The sequence below is a fragment of the Scyliorhinus canicula genome, chromosome 13 (assembly GCF_902713615.1).
Source record: "Scyliorhinus canicula chromosome 13, sScyCan1.1, whole genome shotgun sequence".
NCBI classification, from domain to species: domain Eukaryota; kingdom Metazoa; phylum Chordata; class Chondrichthyes; order Carcharhiniformes; family Scyliorhinidae; genus Scyliorhinus; species Scyliorhinus canicula.
The window spans coordinates 47,711,530-47,724,883 of NC_052158.1; the positions used below are offsets into that span (position 1 = coordinate 47,711,530).

The 13,354-nt window shown below is 45.5% G+C and overlaps 1 protein-coding gene across 1 annotated transcript; it reads left to right on the top strand.

Moving 5' to 3' along the window:
- The first annotated feature begins 9,214 nt into the window (after positions 1–9,214).
- On the top strand, positions 9,215–12,941 carry LOC119976689 (zinc finger protein 271-like). Its single transcript, XM_038817387.1, has 2 exons — positions 9,215–9,347; positions 10,756–12,941. The coding sequence occupies exon 2, from the start codon at positions 11,220–11,222 to the stop codon at positions 12,210–12,212; it is 993 nt and encodes a 330-aa protein (XP_038673315.1). The 5' UTR covers positions 9,215–9,347; positions 10,756–11,219; the 3' UTR covers positions 12,213–12,941.
- The last annotated feature ends 413 nt before the right edge of the window (positions 12,942–13,354 follow it).

The window sequence follows — 13,354 nt, forward strand, 5'->3', positions numbered from 1 at the left end:
CCAAATAAAGGCATTTTGCCTGTCAGTGGCTTACCCTCAATATGCAGCAGCTGCTGACGAGCAGGTTTTTTCGGGTTGTTCTGTTTTCCTCGTCGCCACTGTAATAAGTCCACGGAGAGAGAAGTCCATCACCAGAATTCTTTTTATTTACAAACCTAACAGCTGAACAACCATGACCATTCAGTCTGCTGTCTACACCGGGAGCCATGATGTGGAGATGCTAGCATTGGACTGGGGTGAGCACAGTAAGAAGTCTTACAACACCAGGTTAAAGTCGAACAGGTTTGTTTCAAACACGAGCTTTAGGAGCACTGCTCCTTTCACCTGAGGAAGGAGCAGTGCTCCGAAAGCTCGTGTTTGAAACAAACCTGTTCGACTTTAACCTGGTGTTGTAAGACTTCTTACTGTGTACACCGGGAGTGCAGAGGATCTGACGCTCCCTGTTATATACACAGAAAGGGGTTCCATGATTGGACCACTAATCATGGACCCTGTATTCTAATTGGCCAATCTCAAAGGCCTGGCCAAAGTCATTACACCCTGGTAAATGTTTGATAGATTTCTAGTGTGGGAATAGCATTCTTCATCCTCGGAAGCTTTCAAACTGACAACTCAGTGTGGGATGTGTGACCTTGGATGTGTTTGATAGCAGATCAGAAGAGGAAGACCCACAACATCTATGACAACATCCAAGAAACTTATAAAATTCTAACAGGATCAGACTGAGTAGAGTCAGAATGTTCCCGATGGTTGGGGAGTCTAGAACTAGGGGTCATAGTTTGAGGATAAGGGGTCAACCTTTTAGGAATGGGGTGAGGAGAAATTTCTTCACCAGAGAGTGGTGAAGCTGTGGAATTCACTACCTCAGAAAATAGTTGAGGCCAAAACGTTCTATAATTTCCAGAAGGAATTTGATATAGCTCTGGGGGCTAAAGGGATCAAGAGATAAGGCTGGGAGGCAGGATCAGGGTATTGAACTTGATGATCAGCATGATCATCATGATTGGCGGATCAGACTCGAAGGGCCGAATGAACACCTGCTATTTTGTATATTTTTATGATCCAGTCACCTCTCCTGGGATGTCCTGTCCATTCATCACTCCCAGGATGTCCTGATTCAAGCACCGCTCCCGGGATGTCCCTGTTCCTCTTTCTCTAGGATGTGGAGATGCCGGCGTTGGGCTGGGGTGAGCACAGTAAGAAGTCTTACAACACCAGGTTAAAGTCCAACAGGTTTGTTTCAAACACGAGCTTTCGGAGCGCAGCTCCTTCCTCAGGTGAATGGCGAGGTATGTTCCAGAAACATTTATATAGACAATGTCAGAGATGCTGGACAATGTTTGGAATGCGAGAATTTGCAGGTAATCAAATCATTACAGATCCAGGGAGAGGGATAATCACAGGTTAAAGAGGTGTGAATTGTCTCAAGCCAGAACAGTTGGTGGGATTTTGCAAGTCCAGGCCAGATGGTGGGGGGTGGATGTAATGCGACATGAATCCAAGATCCCTGTTGAGGCCGCACTCATGCATGCGGAACTTAGCTACAGTATAAGTTTTTGCTCGGCAATTCTGCGTTGTCGCGTGTCCAGAAGACCGCCTTGGAGAACGCTTACCCGGAGATCAGAGGCTGAATGCCCTTGACTGCTGAAGTGTTCCCTGACTGGAAGGGAACATTCCTGCCTGGTGATTGTCGCACGATGCCCGTTCATTCGTTATCGCAGTGTCTGCATGGTCTCGCCAATGTACCACGCTTCAGGACATCCTTTCCTGCAGCGTAAGAGGTAGACTACATTGGTCGAGTCGCACGAATATGTGCCGCGTACCTGGTGGGTGGTGTTACCACGTGTAATGGTGGTATCCAAGTCGATGATCTGGCATGTCTTGCAGAGATTGCTCTGGCAGGGTTGTGTGGTGTTGTGGTCGCTGTTCTGAAGGCTGGGTAATTTGCTGCAAACAATGGTTTGTTTGAGGTTGCGCGGTTGTTTGAAGGCCGGTAGTGGGGGTGTGGGAATGACCTTGGCAAGATGTTCATCTTCATTGATGATGTGTTGAAGGCCGCGAAGAAGATGTCGTAGTTTCTCCGCCCCAGGAAAGTACTGGACGACGAAGGGTACTCTGTCAGTGGTGTCCCGTGTTTGTCTTCTGAGGAGGTCGGTGCGGTTTTTTGCTGTGGCGCGTTGGAACTGTCGATCGATGAGTCGAGCGCCATATCCCGTTCGTACGAGAGCAGCTTTCAGCATCTGTAGGTGTCTGTTACGCTCCTCCTCATCTGAGCGGATCCTGTGTATACAGAGGGCTTGTCCATAGGGGATGGCTTCTTTAATGTGTTTCGGGTGAAAGCTGGAGAAGTGGAGCATCGTGAGGTTGTCTGTGGGCTTGCGGTAAAGCGAAGTGCTAAGGTGACCGTCCTTGATGGAGATGAGTGTGTCCAAGAATGCAACAGAATTTGGAGAATAGTCCATGGTGAGTCTGATGGTGGGATGGAATTTATTGATCTCATCGTGTAGTCGTTTCAGTGATTCTTCGCTGTGGGTCCAAAGGAAAAAAAATGTCATCGATGTATCTGGTGTATAATATCGGTTGCAGGTCCTGTGTGGTGAGGGCACGCGACAACGCAGAATTGCCGAGCAAAAACTTATAGCTACGTTCCGTACGCATGAGTGCGGCTTCAACAGGGATCTTGGATTCATGCCGCATTACATCCACCCCCCACCATCTGGCCTGGACTTGCAAAATCCCACCAACTGTTCTGGCTTGAGACAATTCACACCTCTTTAACCTGTGATTATCCCTCTCCCTGGATCTGTAATGATTTGATTACCTGCAAATGCTCGCATTCCAAGCATTGTCCAGCATCTCTGACTTTGTCTATATAAATGTTTCTGGAACATACCTCGCCATTCACCTGAGGAAGGAGCTGCGCTCCGAAAGCTTGTGTTTGAAACAAACCTGTTTGATTTTAACCTGGCGTTGTAAGACTTCTTACTGTGCTCTTTCTCTAGGGATGTCCCATTTAATTCACCTCCCGGGATGTTATAATCCATTTTCCTCTCCCGGGATGTCCCAGTTCAGTCACCTCTCCTGTGATGTCCCAGTTTATTGTCCTCTACGAGGATGTCCCGACCCCAGGCAGTTGATGCCTGAACGCCCAATAGCCCTGAATATAATTTGAAGAGCCTCCACAAACAGCTGCATTCGGCAGAAACTCGCCACTCTCGTAATTCCCATCTGGAGCCATGGTAATTTCTGTGGTTGGTATCTGCTTCCTGGGTGATGTTTAATAAACTAGTGTTAAACATTGCAAATGTTCAATTTACATTTTATATCTATCTCATATTCAACATTCTTAATCCGGCCAATTTCAGCCGGAATACGTTGACAAAATTAAAACAACCTAGTGTAAACTCTCGATTACAAGTTATGCTTTTGTGGTCGTTGCATACTTGTCAAGAGGTTTCATTAAAGCAAACTTTTTAAAAAATGTGTTAGACTAATTGCAGCAGTTTTATTTAAGGATGATTGTGTTCTGATTGGCTTCCAGATAAGTGATGTGTGAATATCTAGGGGATAATCTTTTCATTCATTTCACAAAGTTTGAGTTTCAATGAATGGTGGCTGGTGGATGGGGTTTGTCCTGGTTCAGTGCAGTACTGAGGGGTGGATGAAATTACAGAAATATGAAGGGGAGAGACCATGGAGGGACCTGAAAACAAGTTTAAAAATCTTTGTAAGGGGTATAGATAAGCGTTTTTGCAGCCACAAACAAGACTCCAGGATGGTGTATTGCCTCCCTGATGCAAGGGTCAAGGATGTCTCGGAGTGGCTGCAGGGCATTCTGGAGCCAGAGGGTGTACAGGCACCAATGATACAGGTAAAAAAATGGGATGAGGTCCCACAAGCTGAATTTAGGGAGTTGGAGTGAAACTAAAAAGTAGGACCTCAAGGTAATAATCTCAGGATTGCTACCAGTGCCATATGCTAGTGTTGCCAATTCGCACGGGAGATGCCAATAATGTGGCTCTTTTTAACTGGATACTGATGTCACAGTTATTAATGATGATATTGCTTTTCAGAGTCACCAGGTATCAAATGATATCACCACAAGGTTTTACCGGACATCGATCAAAGACCAAATAACCAGTTAGTTCAATGATAGTTTATTTACACACAAGAATTTGTGTGTACTCACGGTACAAGAATACTCACGGTAGCATGGTGGTTAGCATCAATGCTTCACAGCTCCAGGGTCCCAGGTTCGATTCCCGGCTGGGTCACTGTCTGTGTGGAGTCTGCACGTCCTCCCCGTGTGTGCGTGGGTTTCCTCCGGGTGCTCCGGTTTCCTCCCACAGTCCAAAGATGTGCGGGTTAGGTGGATTGGCCATGCTAAATTGCCCGTAGTGTAAGGTTAATGGGGGGGATTGTTGGGTTACGGGTATACGGGTTACGTGGGTTTAAGTAGGGTGATCATTGCTCGGCACAACATCGAGGGCCGAAGGGCCTGTTCTGTGCTGTACTGTTCTATGTTCTAATTACTTTGACATGCAACATAAAACACTACAAACTAAATTGCACCTAACACTCCAACAACCTGTACTTAACTTCAGGCACCCGGCTTTATGCAGAGGAACAAGGCCTTTGTTTGGATCTTGCATGGCTGGGTCTGGAAAAGTGACTTTGTTTCTGCTGGGCTCATCCGTCTGGTAGCGATCGTTGGTCTTGAACTTGTCTTCTGGTCATGATGCTGCACTTGGTTTTAGGTGTGAGTTGGGGCCAAGAGAGACCGAACGCCGGGGCCAAGAGAGACTGAACACATGGCAGTGTCTTTTTTTTACGCTTTGGGGGTTTCGCGCTCTTTGGGACGGTCCTTAGCTTTGGACCTAATAATTAGGCAGGCTTCAATTACTGCCTTTGATTTTGGCCAATAAAGGGGCGGGTGCCTTGATGGCGGGCTGTGTCCTGAGCGGTCATTGACCTTGGCTTTTTGGGCTCCCTGAGTAAAGGGAGTAGCACCGGTTAGTCTCTGTATCTGTTACCTGAGTATAGGTCTTTTCTTCTGGGGAAATGGGCCATTGGAATGCAAAGTACCTAGGGATTTCGATAGCGTCTAGTTATCTGAGTTGCCAATATACATAAGGTCTGAGCGTCTGAATCTTGGGTTGACCATATTTCCCATGGTCCTTTGCAGGTGGCCATATTTCCCGAGATCCTTTGTAAGTGGGCATCCCAGATAGCTACACTAGTCAGAGTAGGAATGGAAGGATAGCTATGATGAATACTTGTCTTGAGGAATGGTGCAAGAGGGAGGTATTCAAATTTCTAGGACATTGGAACCAGTTCTGGGGAGATGGGAGCAGTACAAACCAGACTGTCTGCATCTGGGCAAAACTGGAACCAATGTCCTAGGGAGAGGGTTTGCTAGTGCTATTGGGGAGGGTTTAAACTAATATGGCAGGGGGTGGGAACAAATGCAGGAAGTCTGAGGGAAGTAAGGTAGGGACAGAAATAAAAGGCAGTAAAGGCAAAAAAGGAAGGCAGAGAAATTAAAGACAAAAATCAAAACGGCCACATTAAATAATTCTAAAAAGGGAATAAATGTAAAACAAAGAAGCCTGAAGGCTCTGTGTCTCAATGCGAGACGCATTTGTAATAAGGTTGATGTATCTATTGTGCTGACACTCATTAACGGATATGAAGTAATTGGCATCACAGAGACCTTGCTGCAGGGTGATCAATGATGGGAACTCAACATCCAGGGGTATTTAATATTCAGGAAAAATAGAAGAAAAGGAAAAGGAGGTGGGGTAGCGTTGCTGGTTAAAGAGGCGATTAACACAATGATAAGGAAGGACATTAGCCTGGATGATGTGGAATGTGTATGGATGGAACTGAGGAACACCAAAGGGCAAAAAACATTAGCGCGAGTTGTGTACAGACCACGGAACTGTAATTGTGAGGTTGGGGATGGCAACAAACAGGAAATTAGAGATGCGTGCAGTAAGGGTACAGCAGTTATTATGGGTGACTTCAATCTGCTTATTGATTGGGCTAATCAAACCGGTAGCGATGTGATGGAGGAGGATTTCTGGAATGTATAAGGGATGATTTTCTCGACCAATATGTCAAGGAACCAACTAGAGAGCAGGCCATCCTAGACTGGGTATTGTGCAATAAGAGAGGATTAATTAACAGCTTTGTGGTGCGAGATCCTTTTGGGAAGAATGACCATAATTTGGTAGAATTCTTCATCAAGATGGAGAGTGACACAGTGAAATCTGAGACTGGGGTCCAGAACTTAAATAAAGCTAACTTTGAAGGTATGAGACATGCATTGGTAGGATAAGCTGGCAAAGTATACTTAAGGGGTTGATGATGGATAGGCAATGGCAGGCATTTCAAGAACACATGGATGAATTTCAATAATTGTACATCCCTGTCCGGCGCAAGAGTAAGCCGGGGAAGGTGGCTCAACCATGGCTAATATGGGATAGTGTTCAAAGCAAAGAGGACGCATATAAATTGGCCAGAAAAAGCAGTAAGCCTGAGGACTGGGTGGAATTTCAAATTCAGCAGAGGAGGACAAAGGATTTAATTCAGAAGGGGAAAATAGAATACAAAAGTAAGCTTGCAGGAAACATAAAAACTACAAAAGCTTCTATAGATATGTGAAAAGAAAGAGACTGGTGAAGACAAATGTAGGTTCCTTACAGTTAGAATCAGGTGAACTCATCATGGGCAACAAAGAGATGGAGGATCAGTTGAACAATTACTTTGGATCTGGCTTTACAAAGCAGGACACAAATAACCTTCTGGAAACACTAGAGGACAGAGGGTGTAGCATGAAGGAGGAATTGAAGGAAATCCTTATCAGTTAGAAATTGTATTGGGGAAATTAATGGGATTAAAACCAGATAAATCCCCAGGGTCTGATGTTCTGCATCTCAGAGTAATTAAGGAATTCGCCCCAGAAACAGTGGACGCATTGGTGATTATTTTCCAGCATTCTATAGACTCTGGGAGGGTAGCTAATGTGATTATTAAGCATGAAATTTCTTTTAAAATGTTTGATTGAATTTTTTGTGCTCTTTTAAGGATGAAATAACTGAGCATTTGTAAATTGGAGGCAGAATCGGTCCAAGTCAGCATGGATTCACTGAAGGGAAATCATGTTTGAGAAATCTTCTTGAGTTTTTTGAGGATGTGACCAGCCGGGTGAACAAGGGCGAACCAGTAGATTTTGTGTATCTGGACTTTTGAAAGGCTTTTTACAAGATCCCACACAAGAGATTAGTGCGCAAAATTAAAGCTTGTGGTATTCAGAGTAATGTATTGACGTGGATAGCGAACTGGTTGACAGACAGGAAGCAGAGATTGGGAATAAATGGGTCGTTGGCAGGCAGTGACTAGTGGAGTACCACGTCGTTCAATGCTGGGACCCCACCTCTTCACAATATACATTAACGATTTGGACGAAGGAACTGCATGCAATATCTCCAAATTTGCAGATGACACTTAACTGGGTGGCAGTGTGTGCTGTGAGGAGGATGCAAAGACGCTGCGGGGTGACTTGGACAGGCTGGCTGAATGGGCAAATAATTGGCAAGTGCAATATAATGTGGGTAAATGTGTGATTATACACTTTAGTGGCAAAACAGGAAGGCAGATTATCAGAATGGTGGTATCTTAGGAAAAAGGGAAGAGACCTTGGTGGAACAGTCGCTGAAGGTTGGCATGCAGGTACAGCAAGTGGTGAGGAAAGTTAATGACATGCTGGCCTTCACAGCGACAGGATTTGAGTTTAGGAGTAGGGATGTCTTGCTGCAGTTAAACAGGGCCTTGGTGAGGCCACACCTTGAGAAGTGTGTGCAGTTTTGGTCTCCTAGTTTGAGAAAGAACATTCTTGCTATTGAGGGTGTCCAGTAAAGATTCACCAGACTAATTCCCGGGATGGCAGGATTGACATATGATGAAAGACTGGATTGACTGGGCTTGTACTCACTGAAGTGAAGACGAATAAGAGGGAATCTCATAGAAACATATAAAATCTTGATGGGACTGGACAGGCTAGAAGCGAGAAGAATGTTCCCAATGTATGGGAACAATGCTGTCCAGAAAAGCTTAAGAATAAGGGGTCAGCCATTCAGGACTGAGATGAGGAAGAACCTTTTCTCTCAGAGAGTTGTGAGCTTGTGGAATTCTCGACCACAGAAAGCTGTTGGGGTCAGTTCATTGGATATATTTAAGAGGAATGAAAGCAAATTACTGCTTTCATTAAAGAGAAACTTGTCGGGAGCTTTCACAAAGGGTCATCTGGACTCGAAACGTGAGCTCTTTTCTCTCCCGACAGATGCTGCCAGACCTGCTGAGATTTTACAGCATTTTCTCTTTGGTTATTTAAGAGGGAGCTGGATGTGGCCCTTGCGACTAAAGGGATCAAGGGGTATGGCGAGAAAGCGGGTGGGATACTGAATTTGCATGATCATATTGAATGGTGGGGCAGGCTCAAAGGGCTGAATGGCCTACTTCTGCATCTATTTTTTTTATGTAACACTGCACCTTCCTGGGAAGAGTTGTGTTAGATCCGAGGTAAGCAGCCATGCATGAACAATAGTTTAGGAAAGCACAAGGACGTTTGGTACGGATTGCAGTCCACGTCCACCGCTGCGGCTGCCGCCATCACCACTAAAGTTCATATTCGCCGGAAGGCATGGGAAACCTGATGGATCCTATGTCGTGACTTCCACTGGGGTTCTAACAAGTGGGTTAATTCCTTGAGTTTTATTCCTGACAGACTGTTAGAAATATGTCTAAACAATAGAACGTTCATGAGTGAATGGCTGCAGAATGGCCAATCAGCAGCACTGATTGAAGACAATCCCTTACGATGTCCATTGCAGCTGACACCAGTGACTTCAGTGACTTCACCACCTTTCACAGCTTCAGGAACCCAGACATAAAGACAACACTAACACATGCAGTTACCAACTAGTTGCCACTTTAAATCAAATCAGGCTGCCAGTTTACACGGGGACAAGCAATCCGTACACAGCCTGAAGACTGACCCCTCAGAAACAGGATCGACCGGAGGAGAGTCTGTTTCGAAAGCGGCTGCGCAAACTGGGCGGGGCACGGAGTCAGTGACGTCCCGCCGCCTCGTATTGACTGGTTGATCGGAATGATTGACACAGAGCAGAAGGGCGGTACGAACGGTCCTTCATTCCGATTGGCTGCGAAATCCGTCAATCAGAGAGCTGAGCTGTGTTTTGGATGTTGAGGGTGTTTATTGGAAGCATTTCCCTTCTGATTTACAGATTGAGTTTTGTTAATGTGTCATTGCTGAATATGAGAAGGTGAGGTGTAATTATCTGGGAGGGGCAGAGACACATTTATTAAAATGTCTTTTATTGTCTTGTTGAAAGATTTTAACTGAAGGCCTCGGCCTCTCCCAGAAGCCTGGGCTTGGATTTAATAGTTTTGCCCAGTGCTGTGTCTGAGAGCTGAATGTGGGATGTGCCGTCTGAGTGAGTGCAGTGTATCTATTTTCCCAGGGTAAACCAGAACCCTTCAATCAGCTACACTGAAGCAACATTTTCCTCAGCTTCCAGCACTTCGTGCCCAGTGTGTTTTCTGGAAATAATTTTGGTAAACAATGGGGTGGACAGCACAATGGTTAACACTGTTGCTTCATGGCTCCAGGGTCCCAGATTCCATTCCCGGCTGTGTGGGGTCTGCATGTTCTCCGTGTGTCTGCTTGAGTTTCCTCTGGTTGCTCCGCTTTCATCCCACTAGTCCTGAAAGACATGTTTGTTAGGTAATTTGGACATTCTGAATTCACCCTCTGTGTACCCGAACAGGCGCCGGATGTGGCGACTAGGGGCTTTTCACAGTAACTTCATTTCAATGTTATTGTAAGCCTACTTGTGACAATAAATATTTAAAAAAATTAAAATGAAAAATCTCTGTTTAATTAACATTTCTCCCGAGTGTTTTTATATTAACACATACGCAAAGGGTAAAATTGTACTTGGCCAGCTTATAGTGAATTGATAGCCCATTCTACACTCCGGCAGACTGTCTTTTCCATTGCCCACATGGTTCCTGTGAAGGTGGGGTTTGGGCGGAGGAAAGAAAGTAGCCACATAGTCTGCTTGTGGTCACGATCCAGTGTAGTTGCTGGAAACGAAGGGTGTGTGACAGTCAAGTGAGGAAAAATAAATAACTTGATTCCCCTCACTGTGAAATAGTCTCTAACGGGGGGCAGTGGCTCAGTGATATTTCCACTGGTGAAATATTTCAGAGATCCAGTGTAATGCTCTGGGGACCTGGATTAGAATCCCACCATGGCCGATGGTGAAATTGATATTCAATAAAAATACAGTAAGAAGTCTTACAACACCAGGTTAAAGTCCAACAGGTTTGTTTCAAACACGAGCTTTCGGAGCACGGCTCCTTCTTCAGTATAAAAATACGGAATTGAAGTTCTCATGATGATCGTGAAAACCATTGTCGATTGTTGTAAAAATCCCATCTGGTTCACCAATGTACTTTCGGGAAGGAAATCTGCCACCCTTGATCTGGCCCACAGGAGTATGGTTAACTTTAACTGCCCTCACAAGGGCAATTAGAGATGGACAATAGATGCTGGCCAGACAGCGACCATGCCCACACCCCATGAAATAATTTTTAAAAACTGAGAAATCAGTCCCTTCAGCAAAGAGGGAGTTGGAGGCAATCATGTTTCCTTTTCCTGTTTTACAGAAAGATTGCACCGTACTGCACCAGAGAATACAGCGAGGATAGACACCACAGATAGATCCTGACCATCACCCAGGGAACACCTGTGTAACTGTGGGCAGCCATCCAGTCCCTTCACAGCATTGCTCAACACAGAGAAGGTTGGGCAGAGAAACCATCATCTGGAAATCAGTCAGGTTGAAGGAGCTTTGACATGTCATCAGATCTGCAACTGGTCAGTGGTGTGGAACCTTCCATCAGAACCAATCTTTCTGAAAGCTCTTGAGGCGGGCAAGAAAAGTAAGTGGGCTTCAATTGTGGCGAGAAGTCCAATCATTCATTAAACCTCATTAGCCGCTGACTTAGTCCTCCAAATAAGAGGCTGTTTAAGTGTGGGGTGTGAGGAAGTCTCTACTTTCTCATACGATCCCCAATACTGAAAGTGTCTACCCTCTCTAATACACCACTGTTGACGTAGGTGCAGCTACATGGATGAGAACCCATTTAAGTGTGAGATCTGTGACAAATCATTGTCATGTTCATCTCAGTTCTTTGTGCACCAATGCATTCGCACATGGGAGAAACCATTCAAGTGTGACATTTGTGATAAAGCTTATTTGTCATCTTCGAGCCTCCTTAGACATCAGAAGAATCACACAGGGGAGAATCTGGTCAAGTGTGAGGTGTGTAACAAAACATTCACACGAATTTCGAACATGCTGGACCATCAGACAATCCACACAGGGCAGAAACGTTTCAAATGTCAAATTTGTGGTAAGGTTTTTGTGGCATCTTCAAGCCTCCTTCGACACCAGAGGAATCACACAGGGAAAAAACCCTTTAGCTGTGGGGTTTGTGACATGGCTTTCACCCAATCTTCTGACCTCCTGACACACCAGAGAATTCACACAGGGGAGAAACTCTTCAAGTGTGACGTGTGCAACCAAACTTTCACATGGTCATCGACGCTGGTACAGCACCAACGCATTCACACAGGAGAGAAGCCGTTCAAGTGTGGTGTTTGTGGCAAATCGTTCTCACACTCATCAAACCTCCGCAGTCACCAACGCATTCACACTGGTGAGAAGCCATTCACATGTGAGGTGTGTGACAAATCATTCGCAGAGTCATCAAATCTCCGTGCACATCAACGCATTCACACAGGAGAGAAACCATTCAGATGTGAAGTTTGTGAGAAGGCCTTCATCCACTCCTCCGATCTCCTGAAGCACCAACGGACCCACACTGGTGAGAAGCCATTCACATGTAAGGTGTGTGACAAATCATTCTCAGAGTCATCGAACCTCCATGCACATCAACGCATTCACACAGAAGAGAAGCCGTTCAGGTGTGAGGTTTGTGACAAGACTTTCATCCACTCCTCTGAAGCCCTGACGCACCAGCAGAGACATACCTGTGAGAAAGCAGTCCAGTCTGTGGCATGCAACAAAACCTTTGAACAGTCATCGATATTTGTGTAACAGCAGCACAGTCACACTTGGGAGAACTCATACAGATGCTTAGCACGATTATCATATTTGGTGCAACATTGTTACGTTCATAAAGGAGAGAAACCATTCAAATGGATGTATGACCAAACCATCAGGCAATCTTCAATGTGTCTTGAGATACTGCGGCATTCGCACAAGAGAGATACCAAGCCGTTCAGGTGTAAGGTTTGTGACAAGACATTCACCCACTCTTCTGACACCCTGAAGCACCAGCAGAGACACACTGGTGAGAAAGCAGTCCAGTCTGAGGTATACAACCTAGCGGTCGAACAGTCATCCATGGTTGTATAACAGAAACACAGTTAAATCCATTTAAGTGTGAGGTGTGTAATGAGGACTTTGTTTATCGTACCTGATGAGAAACTATCACTTTCATACAGGTGAGAAACTATTCAAACAGATATGTGATGAAAGCTTCAGGCAATCTGAAGGTTCCTGAGATCCTGACGTATTCACACTGAGGGAAAACCATTCACATCCAATGAATGAGCAGTGTGACGACATTTTTGCAGTCATCAAATCTCCGCATTGAGCAGCGCAGTGACACGTGAGAAACGCATCAAGTGTATGGGGTGTGACAAAACACAGGGCAGCACGGTAGCATGGTGGTTAGCATAAATGCTTCACAGCTCCAGGGTCCCAGGTTCGATTCCCGGCTGGGTCACTGACTGTGCGGAGTCTGCACGTCCTCCCCGTGTGTGCGTGGGTTTCCTCCGGGTGCTCCGGTTTCCTCCCACAGTCCAAAGATGTGCGGGTTAGGTGGATTGGCCATGATAAATTGCCCTTAGTGTCCTAAAAAAAGTAAGGGGGGGGGGTTGTTGGGTTACGGGAATAGGGTGGATACGTGGGTTTGAGTAGGGTGATCATTGCTCGGCACAACATCGAGGGCCGAAGGGCCTGTTCTGTGCTGTACTGTTCTAAAAGAAAAACCATCCAACAAAGTCACACAACCTGCTGGTTCATCAGAAGATTTACACAAGGGAGTAACCCTTCAACTGTGGGATTTATGAAACAATTTTTCTGAAGTCATCAAAACACCTGGGACACCAGTGGAGCCATACTGGAGAGAAACCATTCAGGTGTGAGGTGGGAGACAAGGCTGTCACACAGTC

Excerpts from the sequence above, each read along its gene's own strand:
- LOC119976689 (XM_038817387.1), top strand. The coding sequence starts at position 11,220 with ATGGATGAGAACCCATTTAAGTGTGAGATCTGTGACAAATCATTGTCA.